The sequence below is a fragment of the Onychomys torridus genome, chromosome 15, assembly GCF_903995425.1.
Source record: "Onychomys torridus chromosome 15, mOncTor1.1, whole genome shotgun sequence".
NCBI lineage: Eukaryota > Metazoa > Chordata > Mammalia > Rodentia > Cricetidae > Onychomys > Onychomys torridus.
The window spans coordinates 37,337,718-37,356,075 of record NC_050457.1 but is presented as its reverse complement, the minus strand read 5'-3'; the positions used below and the strand labels follow the sequence as shown (position 1 = coordinate 37,356,075).

The 18,358-nt window shown below is 42.1% G+C and overlaps 1 protein-coding gene across 1 annotated transcript in view; it reads right to left on the bottom strand.

Moving 5' to 3' along the window:
• Positions 1–18,358, bottom strand: part of Arl15 (ADP ribosylation factor like GTPase 15) — a 273,220-nt gene that overhangs the window by 248,989 nt on the left and 5,873 nt on the right. Inside the window, exon 2 of the mRNA XM_036207377.1 lies at positions 1–27. This exon is cut by the window's left edge and continues 118 nt beyond it. Coding sequence (XP_036063270.1) covers positions 1–27 — 27 coding nt within the window. The remainder of the gene's footprint in view (positions 28–18,358) is intronic.

Here is an 18,358-nt window from a genome sequence, read left to right as displayed (position 1 = left end):
TCCCTTGCAGCAAAGTGCTCGAAAACACTGCCGGGAAGAGAGAGAGAGATGGAGACAAACTTTAGTGATATTTAAAAACACCTATACAAATACGAAAGTGTAACTAAGTTCCCCATCAATGTTAAGCAGGAATACAGTGTCTTCAGGTGGAGACACCTGGGCCACAGCACTTTTGACAAAACAATCGACATTCCTGTCAGCAGCCATGGGACCTGTCTATGCTGCCTGCCAACCTGCTAGCTACGGCTGGGCACAGGGTTCTAACAGATTCCCCCCAGTGCCACCACTTGAATCTACCCATGAGGAAACCATATAAAGCCAATCTCAGAAGCATCCTATACCATACCTAGTATGTTTTCTAAAATACCACTGTCTCAAAAGTCGAGGACTAAGGAGCCGCTCCTGGTGAAGACTCAGAAGACATAATATGAACTGTAACATGTCTTAGATTAGATCCTGAATTGGGAGGAAGAAAGTGCCATAAATGACATTATTGGGACAATAGTGAGGACTGAATATAGACTGCATATTAGATAACAGTGTTGCATAAGGTTAAATTTCCTGAATTAAATAACTGTGCTGTCATTATGTAAGGGAAAGGCGTTGTTCTGCGGAAACACAAGCTGAAGTACTTGGAGGTGAAGGGTCTTGAAATCTGCAATTAACTGGCTCAGAAAAGTCGAAGTCGCTTACTCCCCCCACCTCCATCTGGTGGGGAGTGTGATAAAGCAAACGTGGAAAAACACTAACCAGTGAAGCTGAGTCAAGAGCCCTGAGACTCTGTTCTAGCTCTTTGATTGGGGGCAGGGGCTGCTGGGTATTGAACTCAGAGCCTTGCATACGCCGAGGTAACCATGTGCCCCTGAGCTCTCAGCCTTCCTGTTCTGACGTCGTTTCAAAAGGTACCTTCCATCACTAAAGAGTCCGTGTTACAGCTCTGCCTTCCTTGGCCTTTGCTCAGTCATGTTGCGGGTCAACTGACCTCCGCCTTCCGTGAATGGCAATACAGTTTCTGAAGCGCACAAACTCGTTTGGTCTTCATGAGTAAAGACAAAGGGATCTGACTTACAGGCTATCAATCACGAAGTGGTGGATATTTCAATTTACCTTACATCCAGTTCTCCAGTCTGAAGTATTCCCTATGTTTGTTTGATATGGACATTAATTCATATAAGAAAGAAACTAGAAATAAAAGTTGGGAGGGAGGAAAACTCCTCTTATTTGGTTGTCTGAACCCATATAGGAAAAGACCTATAAAAACCTTGTGCTGATTCCTCTCACTCAGATACAATCTGAGTTCTACTTGGCTTTCATACTCTCATAGTCAAGCCTGATTATCCCTCTCCCTTATTTCTAACACATGAACAAGTCTAGTCCACATGACCTCTAAAACAGTTCTAACGTCCATTGGCTTCTCTCCGCTTAGGATGTGGTCACCTGGACACCAACCCCCCGCCCCCAACTGCTTTCAGGAATATCTATTTATTCTTGCCCTCTGTTCTCCACTGCGCCCACTGTGACTGTTCATAAAAACAAACCCCATTCTATATCCTTAATCTTCCTCAGTGACTTCCCCTGACCCATGGTCGTAAACTCTTATCATGATCTATAAGTTCCAGCCAACGCTGCCTGCCTCACGTCCACCACTGTTTCTAAGCTTGCTGAGCATTGGTTTCAGCTTAACCACCCTTTCCTCAGAGCAGTCGGCTCTGATCTGAGACGGCATTAGCAACCGATGTCAAGCTCTCACAGCATGTTCGCGAATTCATCATACAGACAATTACGGTTTCTTATTCACCACCAGACTGTGGGAACCACGTGTGTCCAATTTTGTCTCCTATCCCCAGTGCCTGGCAGTGGACAGGGCAAAGAAGCTACCCTCAATAAATCACTGTTGGATGGAGAATGAATGACATTTAAGTTTCACCTAAAAAAGAGAAGAGAAAACACAATAGGATGCTTGATCTATGCTCGCTGGGCCGCCTATGTTTCAAAAGAAACAGTGTCGAAATAAGAGAAACCCTTGACTTTTACACTCCAATTCCAGAAGTTAGCCAAGTTCCCAAAAGACCAGTTCTGATGTACAAAAAAAAAAATCTACTTTCTCAGTACATTGGAGATTCTTTCTACCCCAAGTTCATGGCCCCCAGTTTGTTCAGAGGTTTTTGCTGACTTCTGGTAAACAAATTTTATGATCCATATTCTACACAGGCTTATTAAACTCTAATCATATTTCCTCTCTTCTTTTCAAGTCTGAGGAATCCTAATGATTTCAGCCTGCCTTCCTATGGTTGCCCCCGCTCCCCACTCCATCTCAGTTGCTCTTCTTTGGCCTTACATTCAATCCATTATGCCTTTTCCTACGAGGCTAACGACCACAGCAGCACACAGGCTTCTACGTGCCAACATATCACTTTCTGGGCTCACATGAAGAGTGACTCGCACTGTCTGCAACTCTTCTCTGTCCACAAAGAACCCAGGCCCTTAGGCTCCTGGTGAGCCTCTCCTAAGGGCAGATCTCTGTGTGGGCACGCACATCTCCTTGAAGGTGGCCACTGGCTGGCAGTTGTTTACATCAAGAGGGGCCTTCTCTGTTCAGCTACGACAGACTGCTACTCACACAGCTATGACAGACTGCTTTGGTCTTTGTTTAGGGAAACAAGGAAGGACTCCATTTCTGCTCTAGAAGCCAGCCCCTGGCTCACTCAGCTCCTCTTCTGAAGTTCCTCTGGACCAACTCCCAGAGGGCAGTGCCCACTATTCAACCAAATTACCATCAGTCTTAAATACAAAATGAAACACATGAGGAATGGTTTGATGGGGAAGAGTGCTTGTCACCAAGCCTAATGACCTCAGTTCATTCTCCGGAGCCCATGTGGCAGGACAGAGCTGACTTCCACAAGTTATCATCTGACCTCTACATACATGTGCTGGCATGCATCCATACCCTCACAAAGAAATAAATGTAATATAAAAAGCTAATATGAGTGACTGTTACATGACCTTTTAAAAATTACTCAATAATCAGTACTGCTCTACATATTTTGTCCCAAAGTTACGCAATTTCACCTTCATGCTCTCTTCAAAATCCACACTACAGCTTTTATACCCAAGCCCACCAATATCGACATCACCTTTGAATTCATGTCAGGAAACCTCGCACACTCTGACATAAAAGGCAATGCTATGCTGCCTCTCTTGGCTCTTGTATTCTTCCAAGTGGTGTCAGCTCCTCTCCCATGGGTCTACTCACACAGCCTGCAATGTCACCCAACACGGCAATGCCCTGTGCACCCTCACCCCTGTCCCAAATCCCCAGCTCTGTAGTCCCAAGCATTCTGATGGAACCCCAACTAAAACGGAATGAAAGAAAAGCTCCCTCCCTCCCCAAACTCAGGCTAGGGGGAAATACGGCATTTTAGTACGCAAACGCTGGACTGGCAGTCCTTACAAGAAATATTTAAAACAAATCTCAGAATCCTAGGAATACATATGTACTGAAAATAAATGCCATGGTTAACAGAGAGAGTGTTATATTATGAGCCCACAAAACAGAACTTCTCGGTACGTGCCATTGCAAACCTGGGAGGAATGTTCATGCTTTTTTAAGTCAGCTGCCCAAACTGTACAGGGTTTTCATTTGTTTCTTGTTTTAAAACCTAATGAAGCTTTGGATCTTATAGTCAATTTACTTAAAATTACTCCCTTTGGCCTCTAGACTCTACTGTACCCAAGTTCATTGTGTTTGTCTCCTACAGCAGCTCTCGTATTGTTAAGGGTAAGCCCCTTTCACTGCAGTACAATGCGAGACACAATGCTGTCGGCAGTGCTGACAGCGAGCGGCAAACTCGGGCTTCATTCCCAGGCCAGACACTGAGGCATTGTGTGACTCTGCTCCAGCCCCATAAACCTATCCATGCTTCAGCTTCCCCATGATTAACCAGTAACATTTAACACTATCGGCCACTTCCTTTCTTGAGGAGGATGTCAGCGGGCATGAGTTCAATGCTTTTAGCTCCTAAGAAAGGCGCCAGACGGACAAATCACTGTTCATCCTGATGCTCATTTTCCTAAGGTATCCTGGAGGCTAGTTAGCTTCCTTGGGCAAGGGTCTGGGCAGCCCAGCCAGGAGCCCCGTCTATAGGCTCAGAGCAGCCACTTCAGATTCTCAACCCCACCCTAGCTCTACCCAAAATCCAAGGCCCTATGAAGCAGGACACAAAGAACAATCTGAATCGCAAGCGCACTCTCAGGGAGCTACCACCGTCACTGTCTCCCGTGCCTAGACTATTTCAGCCTTTTTCCATGGGGTCAGTTATTACTTGCTCCTTTTTGAAAGGAGGAAGGGGGGCATGTGTATCAAGAATAAGTTAATCAAGCAAGAACAAGTCCAACTGTAACGGAAAAACTGGGACTTGGATTATAGCCGGGAAGCCTGCCCTATAGCAAGTACTAAGGTCTTGAGTTTTGTATGTGTCTGTTGGGGACAGTGTTAGACATCCACCAGATGGGGCAGTGCACTGAAGACCACAGGCACTTGTTGAATATCTGCAAAACAAACCCGCACTGCAAATGCTTCGGCACTATGCATTTCATTGGCACTGGAAGACTCTGGCTATCCTCCAAATCAGACACTAGGCCCTCAAACGGTGTGATTGCTCAGGCGTCTTACTACTAGGATCTTGTCCACCAGAAGGAAAAAGGCCTGCCCTTCGCTGCCTGCTTGTGGAGCCCCTACTCGAAGTACTGCTCAGGACTTCTTCAACCCTCTCCCCCATTCCTTACTGCTGGTAAGACTGCCGAATGCAATTTTTCCTATCATATTTACCAGCTGATCAAAAGGCTCACTCAGACCCACGGACATACCCATTTTCAGTCTCACTTCTGGTTCTAAAAGACTCTGGTGTTACTGGTTCTTCTGAGGGTGGCCAAGCATCAAAACAGCAGGACAATTCTCTGCTCTGGCATTAGCCCATGCACTGCCAGGATTTCCTACCATCCCGTGGCATGACATTCCCAGCCTTGTGGGACATAGCATTTGTTTCAATCAATGCTCTGTTTTGCACCATGAATACAGGATTTTATTCTGAGCACGATTCCAATTTGATTGAAGCTCTAGAGCTGCTGGAATTTTTTTCTCCAGTCACTCCAGGTCTTCCCCAGCCACACAGACACTGCCCAAGCCACAGTTTCTTCCTTATTGAAATACAGGTCTTCCCCAGCCACACAGACACTGCCCAAGCCACAGTTTCTTCCTTATTGAAATACAGGTCTTCCCCAGCCACACAGACACTGCCCAAGCCACAGTTTCTTCCTTATTGAAATACAGGTCTTACCAGACAAAAACCCTAATGGCTTCTATAACAGATACACACACACACACACACACACACACACACACACACACACACACACACACAAAGGGTGGATCTGAGCACAGCACTCAAGAAATGCTTGTTTGATTCATGACATATCTTTGAGTCAAGGCCATACCTTAAAAACAAGAGAAAACTCACTGCTTACTTTAGATCTAGCGTGGCTTCAAACTCAGAAAGAAGCAGGTGGAGGTTAGTTCTAAAGGGTTTTTCTTTTTAAAAATTATTTAAATATTTTACACACATGCCTGTGCACCACATGCATGCCTGCTGTCTGTAGAAGGACATTAATTTCGAAAACTGTTGTCTTTTTTTTTTTTTCTTGTCGGAGCTGAGGACCGAACCCAGGGCCTTGCGCTTGCTAGGCAAGCGCTCTACCACTGAGCTAAATCCCCAACCCTAAAACTGATGTCGTTGTTGTTTTATTTGTTTGTTTCTTTGTTTTCATTTTATTTGCAGTGCTGGAGATTGAACCCGGGGCTTCACAAGTGCTTGCAATAATCAAACACGAGTCTGTCTTTTGAAAATGTAACCCAAAAGGAAATACAAATCAGTGCCAAATGTGTGGCAGGATGTGTCTGAACTGCTCAAGTTCTGCAGGAGAGAGACATCAGGATCAGGAGGACTGGATGCCCACATAAGTCAAAAGAAAGAAAGAAAAAAGAAGAGGCAGCTGGTACCTTTGAACACAAAGGATAAGTGATTTGTGTGTATTCAATGATTCTGATTTTAAGAAAACTGGGGCTCAAAGAAATAAGGTAGTTTGTCTACCCGGAACCGGAGCCTCTGGAAATCTAGGTCTCTCCCATCTGAGAGTGCATCATGAAGAAGCGACTTCAGAGTCACTTTTTCACAGGCGACCCAGGTAAGATGAAGAACCAGGGTACTACTAAGTGGCAGGGCTGGGGCCTGAGTCAGGGCTGTTTAGCTCCTCTAGAGTTCTGGCTCATGTCCTCGTGCCTCAGGAACTGCTACATCCAGAGCCAGGGACCAGAACATCATAAATGGGAAGCTTCCAGTTGTTCTGAAGAAGTCAGAGAGCTCTGGAGACAAGGCTGATTTCTTAGCAGAAGAGAAAGATGTCAGAGCCACAATGTATAATATTCCTTCCTCCCCTGCACCATCCCCTCTACAACTGATGCACCCCTCATCCCAAGCAAGGATGTAGTGATGCTGTGTGATGCTCCCTGTCTCCATCAATCACTTTCTGTGCCTGCCCTACTAACCCTCTAAATTAGGGAGCAGGGAAGGGGAGGAGAGGCTTGGCCAGGTTGTTTCTTTCATTTCACCCCTTTTTGTCCTTGGAAAGGAAACCACTTATCTGAAGAGAAGCCCATGCTGGACACAGATTTTTGATGGTATAAACAGAAACACATCTGTTGTGGAACAGACAACAATCGAGCAGTCTTCCCGCTACTGCCCTTAAAATATATGTACGTATAAGTTTTGCTTCAATAAAGTAAGCTAATGAGAAAAACAAATAAAGTTGATTGAGGGAGTTATGGGGAGAAATGCATGTCTCATAGAAATGCGTGCAAAGGCAAGGATCGATGAGGAACATGCATTCATAAGCCAATCCCTATTTGTGAGAAGAGAAACGAATGTCAAACACGTCCCACAACCTTGGAAGCCTCTGAGTTCCTGTAAACATGTTGGAAGAGTACAAGCTCAAAACAGCACCAAATGCAGCAAAAATACTAAGCAGGCAGACAGAATACTGTTGCCCTTGACCACCAGACAGCTCGGAAGACTTCCCTGAATTGCAAGAGCAATCCACCTTTTGAGGTGAAAAATCCTGCTTCCCTTTAAAAGCCTAGTGAGAGAAACAATCAACTGTTTTCATAGAAGATGGGTCAAACCTTTAGGCCATGTAGGCTGGGAGCTCCACAGATGAAGGCCCTGGTCCGGAATTGTCCCAGGGCTAGGGCTTCTGGCCAATACATCACACTGCCTCGGGACACTAAGTCTGTCTTTGCAGTACCCTTTGTATTTCTCAATCCACATTCCTTTTTTTGGGGTGAAATACTCCATTATTTCTGCTTTGTTCTGGGCTGTCTCCTGTCTCTGTCCCTATTAACTCGTGGCAACAAAAGAAACAAACAGAAGCAGGGGATTTCATGCTTAGTAGCTATAGACACTGGCCTCGCGGCTTTGCAGAGGGCCAGACATCTGAGACTCTGAATGGAAGAGAGTGCCGCCGCGCTGAGGCAGGCCGGGGGCCCACGTGGCTCCCAGTCTGCACATCCGTCATCCTTGATCAGGAGTATTCACCAGCCTGATACGGGTGTTTCAAGATTAACCAAAAGTGAGTCTTAAAAGTTAGGGCATGCACGGGACAACTAGATTTAAAGAGACCAACTCAAGATTCTCCTATATTCCTGGCTTATCCAGAAGTGTAGATCTGTCACCCTCTTTACAGATCAGGGGAATTAGGGTCAAAAAGAAAGAGACTAAGAAATTCAAACAGGAGGCTGGGCTGGAAATACATGTGTTTCTTATTTTTAATATAGGGTTTTTATCTTGTAAAAGTTTGACAGGAAATCTAATTTTTAAGTATAAACCTTTATAATTACAGAATTATCTAGTAAAAACAGCAATGAAATCCCTAGGCACTGTTGTCTGTAAGAGAACTCAAGCTTTATATTCATTCACAAACATCTCCCAATCAGGGCTTCACCTATATCAGTTTTAGAACACACACTATTTTTTCCCTAAAGAGTAAGGAAATACAAATTTAGTTAAAAGTGAAACACTAATAATACATTTTATATAAAACCTCCCCCCACCCCCCATTATGTGAACAAATGTTTCTCAGCAGAAAGTAGATCTTGAAAACACAAAACCACTTTAAATATTTCTTACCAAGGGCATTTTTCTCTATTTTACGCATTTGGAATGAGTCAGGTCATGAAAACATTGAAAGAGAATGGGCTCCCTAGATTTTCGTCCTTCCGATGGATTGAAGTGTCACCAAAAGCTCCCTAGGAAGGAACTCAACAAAGTATGTTCTGTGCCCTCTTAGTGCTATGGAACTTCAGGTGAAGAGGCTTATGATGCCTAAGAAGAAAATAAAGTCAACTAATTGTTTCTTTAATTATGTAGTTCTTAACTGGCAAAATCTTTTTTTTTTTTTTTTTGCTTAAGTCTTTGGGCTCCATATAAAATAAAGCTCATTTCCACATACTCCAGGGGTCATCAATTCCTACAGATCTGTTCTACCACCCACCTCTGCCACTCAATTCCTAAGGCCCTGGGTCAGAACATTCCCACTGTCCTCAGGATGATTACAGTGTCTGCTGATGTTATCACCTCAAACATTACCTACTTCCATTTCCAAAAGGCTATGATCTCTCCAAAACACGTTCCATGACTTAAAATATTCTTGTGGCCATCTGTACTGGTCAGGGTAATATCCAGACAAAGATCTTTTTTTATTTGGCCTTGGCTGTCATCTCTGGTTCCATGAAATGTTCATAAATCATCTAAAACGGGATTTGACACATAAAAGAGACCTGACAAGAATAATTCTTCATACTGGTATTTTCCCACTATAGACTTGGACCCCATGGAAACCACACACTCTGTTACTGGCTCCAGTACACACACTCTAAAGAGAGTGTACCTGTCAATCCCCACCATCTTTCTCTGGCATTTTTCAAAGTCCAGCTCAACGTTGCTACCTCTTAAAACTCCTGTAACCCTCTGGCTAATTGAAATGACATCCTTGAAATTCTGTTGGCATCTTTTCTCTTCCAGTATCGTAACACCCACCATTCTGTCAGGTTCGTCTGCTGTCCATCACCCCCTACTGGATTTTGAGCACTTGAATGAAGGCACTAATTCTATTCTGGAACCGGATATCTGACCCAGCATCCAATTCAGCATGTGGCAGGTATTCCCCAGTCAGGGAAGCATGTCAGACAGCCCTAAAGTGGAGGGCCCCATAGCCACCAGGAGGAGTTATTTCACTGATGGCCATCACCTAATCTAGGAAATAAGACGGCCTCTTGGGATCACTGGAGTAACATACAAGGCGTTATTACCAAATGAAAGCATAATGTACAATAATTAATAGGTATCATCATTATTAAAATGAGGGTTCTTTATTTCACTTAGAACAGGGTTTTCCTAAAGAACATTGATTTCTGTGATTACCAATCAGGATTCTTTTCATAACATATAATTAAATATAATTCATGGTTAGGGTTTATTTATTCATCCATTTGATCAAAGAGCTGATATAACAGCAAATACCAATGCTCACTAATAACAAAGGCAGTTCTTTTGGTTTGCTGAAATAAGAACAATTAAAATTGCTCATTATATAATAGAATATGAGATCACAGAAATTTTTTTCTTGCCCTAGGAAGGGAAACTAAAAAGCAATTTTTAAATGTACTATTCTATCCCGACTAGAAAATTGATTCTTGGACGATAGGTCAGTTCCTAGGAAGACACAGACCAAAGGGTAAAGACAGACATATGCAATTCCTGTGCATCCTCAAAGCACGCTGCAGTAACTGCTGACAAAGACATACGTTTACTTTGGTCTAGTGCGGAAGAGCCAATACAGTGAGCTAGATGTTATCTCGCCTCACACATCAACACACGTGCCAGACAGATTCTGATTGCAAAGTCTGTTATTGGTGATGAAAAAGGCAGAGAGGGCACAGCTGGATATCTCAGATCCACAGCTGAGCTGGCAGCAGGGGTAGTTCAAGACATCTTCTCACTTTAAAAGCTGGAATTAATCTGAGTTATTTAAAGGTGTGTTTTATTAAAGAGGCACTTTCAACTATGATCAAACATCACACACAAAAGCTGAACACAGATTCAGGCAGACAATTGAGATCACCTATGAACTATCAACAGATTTTCTTCAGCACCCACAAATCACTTACCAAAACCAGATACCAGTAAAAAAAATAATCTGTTCGTGCCTCAAAGAAGTGAAAAGTAGTGTGTGGACTTACATTTATGTCGTAATTGTTTTTTGTTCTTTATTCCTTAAAAGTCATACAAGCACAGGTACCTTATAGGTGGTAAGAGAATCTTATAGTAGACTGATGATGGTATTAGGATATTCAGGTAAAAGAAAGGCTAAATAGTATCAACTCATTCTCCAGGTGTCCAGGGGCTGTCTACGCATACACTCTGTCAAAGGGGTTCTAAAACTAAACAGGGATATATGAGATATGAGCATCACAAGTATTTCTCCTCTGATTGCAAAGAACTTATGAGTGATATTAGAAGGATTCTGGTAATTCACTGAACGAGTGAGCAGACTAAAGGATCCCCATGAACCAAAAAATCCCAAGAGTCACCACAGTGGTCACTGCTATGATGGCACTAAAACCCTAACAAAGATGGAAGTTGGAACCAGGAGTGGGGTATTGTTGTCATAAGCCTGACCATGCTTTTGTTTGGAGGAAAAGCAGCTGAACACTCTAAGTGAGGTTTAATGGGCCATATTAGTACAAACATGGGAGACAGTGGTGCTGAAGATAAAGAAGAAAAGAACTGGAGATCTGAAGAGCATTTTGACATCAGGCATGGAGATGCAGTTTGGAGTTTGCCCAGCTGGTTTTCGGTCTTGCTTTGGTCCAGTATTTCCACACGATGCTCCCTTTTGGAATGGTAATGTATATCCTGTGTCATTATATGTTGGAAGTATGTGATCTGCTTTTCACCTTGACTTCACGAGAGATTACAGTTGAGATAGCATGAATCTCAGAAGAGACTTTGAACTTTTAAACAGTGTTGAGATTATTACAGACTATGGGATTTGGGAAGTTGGACTTAATGCATGGACTACAAGCATGGGGGTCAGGGAATCGAATGTGGGGTTTTGAAAAAAAAATGGCCCCCATAAACACATAAGGAGTGGCAAGATTGGGAGGTGTGGCCTGTTAAAGAAAGTGGTCACTGGGGGGCAGGCTTTGAGGTCTCAGGTGCTCAAGTCACACCCAGTGTGACAGTCTCTTCCTGCGGCCTGTGGTGCAAGATGTAGAACTTCAGCTCCTTCTCCAGCATCATGTCTGCCTGATGTCACCATGCTTCCCGCCATGATGATAATGAACTAAACCTTTGAACTGTACACCACCCCAATAAAAACGTTTTCCTTGATAAGAGTTATGGTGGTCACGGTGTCTCTTCACAGCAATAAAACCCTAAGACTACCTAACACAGACTACCTGCTGGCCTGAGCCCAAATACACCACAGCCACAGGGGTAACTAACTCGGTGCTCCCGCCAGGCACCCAGAGACCATCCACCTGGCCAAGCTGGAGCCCTGGCTGCCATGGAGTTGAGAAAAAAAAATGTCACCCCATCCCACAGCAATGGAAACAAGAAACTCCGACTTTTAAGTTGCTAAAGTCTATTACAGAACATCCAGTATTGATTTGCAGGGAAGCTCCAAACACTCTCAAGTCTATATTATATTCCTTGGTACAACAGAAAGCCAATTTCACAGGCATAAAATGGAACAAGATTTGTTTAAGTTCCACTTCCATTGACATTCTGACAGTTTTGAGAGTGGAAGGCCAACCAGCTGAGATCCAGGCAAGAGAGCAAACTGGGTGAGCTGGGAGACAGCCTTGATTTGCTGGGCAAATCGGTTTCACCTTCTAACTCAGCTTTCCTGTTCTGTTCCCTCTCACCCTTTCCCAGCTCCTCTTGATCCTTTATGACATTGGATATTTGCTCTCCCTTGACTTTCAAATCTTGTAGGAGGGAAAATGGGACTGGTAAATCCACAGAGCCCTGGCTACCACCTCGCTTTTCTCAATTAAAAAACCAAGGCAAGGCAGGGTAGTCTGGGCTACTTCTGTCACATAATACATAAATACAAACATAATACAAACATAAATACAAAATCTCCTCAACTCCTTAAGGATATGTGAGTGGGCTTTTATGCATTTATTTACTGACTTACTTTAAATAAAACCATTCTGGGTTTCCACATGTCTGTCTACCTGGTATCAAATACTGAGTTCTTCAAATTTCCCTTTTTCCAATTTGCAGAGCATAGCAAAATCATAAAGCAAGTGTTAAAAGAAAACTACTCATCTGGAACATGGGGGAAAACAAAGCAATCATATTTATGGTTAACACAAAAACCTTAGAAATAAAATGCTGTCTTTGGCTAACAAACTTCGTTTTCCCAAAAGAATAAAATTGAAGATTTGCAGTGGACTGTCATATTAAAGACAAATAAAAAAGCAGTGGAGCAAAAGGAGCAGAAAAAAGCTTAGATCAATGGTTCTCAACTTGTGGGTCAACGTGGGGTTTACATATCAGCTGTTTACATTACGATTCACAACAGTAGCAAAACTACAGTCATAACGTAGCAAAGAAACAATTTTATGGTTAAGGGTCACCACAACATGAGGAACTGTAATAAAGGGTCTCAGCATTAGGAAGTTGAGAAACCACTGGATTAGATAAGGCATATTTAAAAAAAAAAAAAAAGGAAGAATAAGAAAAAGAAAAAAAGACGATCTGGAGAGATGGCTCAGAGGTTAAGAGCACTGGCAGCTCTTCCAGAGGTCCTGAGTTCAATTCCTAGCACCCACATGGTGGCTCACAACCATCTATAAAGAGATCTGGTGCCATTTTCTGGCTTGCAGGCAAAACACTGTATATATCATAAATAAATTTTTATTTAAAAATCTTAAAAAGATATTATGCCTCATTTAATGACTCTGTGGAAATAATTTATGATATTCTATATAAATAATTATGTTCCCATCCTGAACTGATCCTAAAGCTTCCATGGCATTTCATACACAAGAAAGAATGTTATAATTCTTTGACCTTAGTGTTAGTATCAACTGTATAGTTTAAATAAGTTTGGAAAAAAGATCCTTAAGAAAATTACTCATGGGCAATTAGAGACAGGGTTTACCAAAGGCAAAATATTCATCACTGAAAGCGCATAAAAATGTATAGAGAGGATCTGAGCACTTCAGTTTTAATTTTTTAAAATGAAGAAAGACATCACCAGGAAAAAAATGCAGGAATCCTTTGCTATGGAAAAATCTGCAACAGAATTTTAGCCTGAACAAATTCTGCATATATTAAAATAATACCTCATTGTCACTCTATCTGAAGGCACAGATACCAGGAGAAAATTTTAAAATTTCCCCTGGATTATCTTAACCAACAGAACTTCTAAAAACCATAGCTCTCTCTTCAACCTTATGAATTTTAAATTTCTCACAATTTCTTAATATCTTCTTGGCCAAAGAAATACAAGGGACAAAGTATCCTAAAGCATGTGGTTTGAAATGGTGTCTTTTAAAGTGTTAAATCATAATCTAGTTATGTCCCTGTAAGCCACAAATAATCACAGAAAGGTCTGAATTAACAAGTCAATAAGAGGAGACACGATGAATATAGTTTGACTGAATGAGAACGAAAAACATGAATTTCCTTCATCCCAAGTAAAGCAGCTATTCAAACTTGCAACGCCTGAGGATAGGCCAGACAGAAGTGTTAAAATGGAGATCATCAGGTCAGGAGATAGGTAAAATGCTCACAGAGTAAGCATGAGAACCTGAGTCTGGATCTCCTAAACCCACGTAAAAAGCTGGCCATGTCTGAAAGGCAGAGATAGGAGAATCTAGGGACTCACAGGCCACTCAAGCTAGCCAATCACTGATATCCAGTTTCAGTGAGAGACCTTGTCTCACAAAATAATGTACGGGCACTAGAGAGATGGCTTGGTAGTTAAAAGAACTTGCTGCTCTTGCAGAGGACCTGGGTTCAGTTCCCAGAACCCACATGGTGGCTCACAACTATCCCTAATTCTGTTCCAAAGGATCTGATGCCACCTACTAACCTCTCCAGGTAGCAAGTATGCACAAGGTACACAGATACACATGCAGGTAAAACACACACACACACACACACACACACACACACACACACACACACCCCTATTAAAAATTTAAATGAGGAAAGCAACAGAAGAAGACAGTGCAAGTTTACCTCTGGCCTCCACATCCAAATACAAGGGAGGGTGCACTGGTACGCCCATGTGCACACAAACACATCTATATTCCCAACAACAACGATGAGGAGGGAGAGCACAGAGTCCTGAATACTGTGATAATCTCGGTGGCAAAGTAAACTACAGCCAGATGTTCTACTGAACCACACCTGGATGACTTTCAAAGACCTCCAAAAAGGAACCCACTATTTATTTTACTGAAGTAGATAGGAATTCGAAAGACTAAAGAAAACCAAGTACACCATATTAAAAGGTCACCTGCTATTCATTAATTGTATTTTAAATATTCCTGCCTTTTGGTTTTAACACAATTCCTAAAGATTGGACACCATCCAAATGTTTGTCTCAATCAAGCAAATGCATGGTGTCCCAATGTGTGTCCAGGGGCACCACTACTAAATAAACACAGAAAGAAAACTCCACAAGCAGTGGGGGTGAAAAGGGATTCAGCAAGACTCTTTCATAGTAAAGGGGCAGAAGAACACAGTAACAAACGAATAAGCACATGGTTGGAGACCCCTACTTAGAGCATGTCCCAGGAGACCAGCCTACTGTGGGTTACTTTAGGCCCCCAACCAGTCTCTACCCTTTAGTGCTGGGAGGCTGAACACAGATGCATCAGTGGGCACTCATGGCCTGTGGCTTCTAATTACATTCAATAATATACAGGAGAGAAGAATGAAATTGAGCTGCTCCTCCAATTTTCTTCTTACAAGGCCGATAAGAGAGGGGGCTGTATCATAGAACCAGCATGACTTCACACTGCTTATCCTGTCTGACCCTCCATGCGGCCCACTCTACCAATGAGGTCCAAAAATGGCTCTTTGCTCCTTTGGGTGTTACGGAGTATTTGTCTGCACTATGTGAAGATGTGTCACTGTGATTGGTTTAGTAAAGAGCTGAATGGCCAATAGCTAGGCAGGAGAGATAGGCAGGCTTTCTGGGGAGAGAGGTGAGGAGGAGGAGGAGGAGGAGGAGGAGGAGGAGGAGGAGGAGGAATCTAGGCATGTAATTTCACCAGCCGACTAGGAGCAAGTTGGATGTGTCCTACTAAGAAGTGGTAACCGAGCCACGTGGCAGAACACAGATTAAAAAATATGGGTTAATCAAGTTATTATAAGAGCTAGTTGGGAAAAAGCAAAGTCCAAGCTTTGATAATTAATAAGTCTCCAGGCCACTATTTGCATGCTGGCAGCCCAAAGATAGTTTTGACAAGAAAGCTTGCAACTTTAGGATAAGGGATCTTCTTGGTACCCTGTCCACACCTTGAAATTAGTATTCTCATCAGTTTGAATACTTTGCAAACTGCTAATGTGAAAATGCTGTTTCCTGACAGACCCTAACTGGCAGCCTTTGCCATGGCGAAAATGAAAACAAGGTGATACTGAGTTTTAGCCAAAAAGGAAGGTAGGTAGGTTTTGGAAGAAGCTAGGAAGGAGGATGGGAAAGAATTTTAAACTGTGGTTATAAATTTGGGGTACCCATTATTCGACATCCACATGAAACTGAGTAATAACTGCAATTACAGGACAATCACCAGGCGACCTAAATCCACAAGTGAGGAGCTGCACACATAGAGTACAAGGCTTCTGGTATTCTTGTTCAGAAAAGACTCTTTGTTTTGGCAAATTAATGTTTAAATTATTAAAGCTGGAAGTTTAAAAACTGTTCCTTAGCCTTTATCTTATGAATCCTATTACTCATAAATCCAGTAAATTACAGCAACCACTTTCAAGGACTTTGGTTAGCATTTAACCTCATTAACAAACTTTGTTATACTTCCTCTACAATTTTAACTAACATTTCTAAACATAGTACATTCAATTTTATTTTTAAAGCACTTCAAAAACACTTCACACAGAAAATGTTTCCAAGTCCTAAGTTCTTATAACTCCAGTAAACTAATACCCAACTTAGTAATTCTTATGTTTTCAAACATTCTTCTAGTTTTATATGTATATATATTTATAATTTTCCATTTAAATCAATTATTTAATTTGATGATTCCAAGAAAACAATCTTTTCTTTCTTTTGGTTTTTTGAGACAAGGTCTCTCTGTAGCTTTGGAGCCTTTCCTGGAACTCACTCTGTAGACCAGGCTGACCTCAAACACACAGAAATCCACCTGCCTCTGCCTCCTGAGCGCTGGGACTAAAGGCGTGCGCCACCACTGCCTGGCTCAATATTTTCTTTAACTTATTATCTAAGTATCAATAGTGTGAGGTCATTTACTTCATCGTGTCTGTGCATAGTTCTAAATTTCAAACAGACTGGGGATTGAACCAAGGACTCACACATGTTGCCCAGGACTCTCCCACTAGGCTGCAGTTCCACAAAAGCCTCTAGCAGGAAGTCACATTCCGTGTCCCTCCCTGCCGCATTTACCAGTCTGTGGAGAACACTTCCCAACCTGTTGCCACAGAAATACCACACCTTAAACAAGGCATTCCAGCCAGGTGGTAGTGGCGCACATTTTTAATCCCAGCACTTGGGAGGCAGAGGCAGGCGGATCTCTGTGAGTTCAAGGCCAGCCTGGTCTACAGAGTGAGTTCCAGGAAAGGTGCAAAGCTACACAGAGAAACCCTGTCCTCGAAAAACCAAAAAAAAAACAAAAAAAAAAAAAAACAAAAAAACATGGCACTCTGGACTGCAGTATTATATAACCTACTATGTCCCTTAAAGGGGACTCACTGATATCTCCCCTAAATTATTTCAACAGCTCATTGGCTTTTGCCATTCTACTGCCTTCTAGTCTAGACCCAAGGACACATTAAGGACAAATTTCCTATGCTGATCAAAATCCATCCCTCCACTAAACTGTCTTCCCGTAAGTCTACCCCAAAACATTGCATGAGCGATCCTCTTCGACCTCTGCACCAACTTTCTCCTGGCTGTGATACAATCACACGAAGGCATATATCTTGTTGCTCATGATTCTTCCCAGCAGAGGGAAAGAGGGAAGCCAAGGGGAAGGAAGAAAGGGAGCGAATGGAGCAGGAGGAGAAGGAAAGTGTCAAGGACGGAAAAGAGCATCAGAATCAATTAAACCAAAGGGTCTTTAAGGAAATTAACGCAACTGAGAGATTCACACCTAGACGGACTGCAGAGAGGGTGGGGGTTCCAATTACTAACCAGAAATGAGAGTGATACACCACCACTTATTCTACAGAGGTGAGGAGGATTAGAGCACTATAACACTATATTCCAAGAAACAGTATAACTCAGACAAAAATGAACAAGTTTCCAGAAATAGACCACAGCCAAGACTCAGTCATGAAGAGACAAGAAGACTCTGAATCAGAGACTTGTTGGTAAAGAGATTGTAACAGGAGTCAAAATCTACTAATAAAACCCAGCTCCACTAAAAATTCGACCAAAACACGTAAGGAACTAATAGTAATGCTCCTGAGACTTTCCCAAGTAATCCAAGAGGACAGAACAATGCAAACTTTTTTATATAATCAGTGTTGATACCCAAACCAGGCAAAGACATAAGGAAAACAGAAAAGCAACATATCTATTATGAACACTAATCAAATATGCTAGCAAGTCAAATTCAATAACATGTAACATATCTAGATAGATAGATAGATAGATATAGATATGTTACTGATTTTATATATAAGGTGAGATTTATATCTGAAATGCCAGGATAGTTCATTTTCATTTTATAAAAATGTATAGATATACTGTACATTAACAGAATGAAGGACAAAACCCATATCACTCAATACTACAAAATTCAGTAACATTTAATAATTTAAAAAATACTCAACACACATGGAAGGAATCTACATCAACATAAAAGCTACATGAAATCATACACATCATGCTCCAAGGGTGAAAGACTGAAAAGTTTTAAGCAGATGAAAAGAGAAAGATTACATGTTTTCACCACTTCAATTCAACATATAAGTAGAAATTAGGTTAAATTAGAGCAATTAGATTAAAAAACAAAACAAAACAA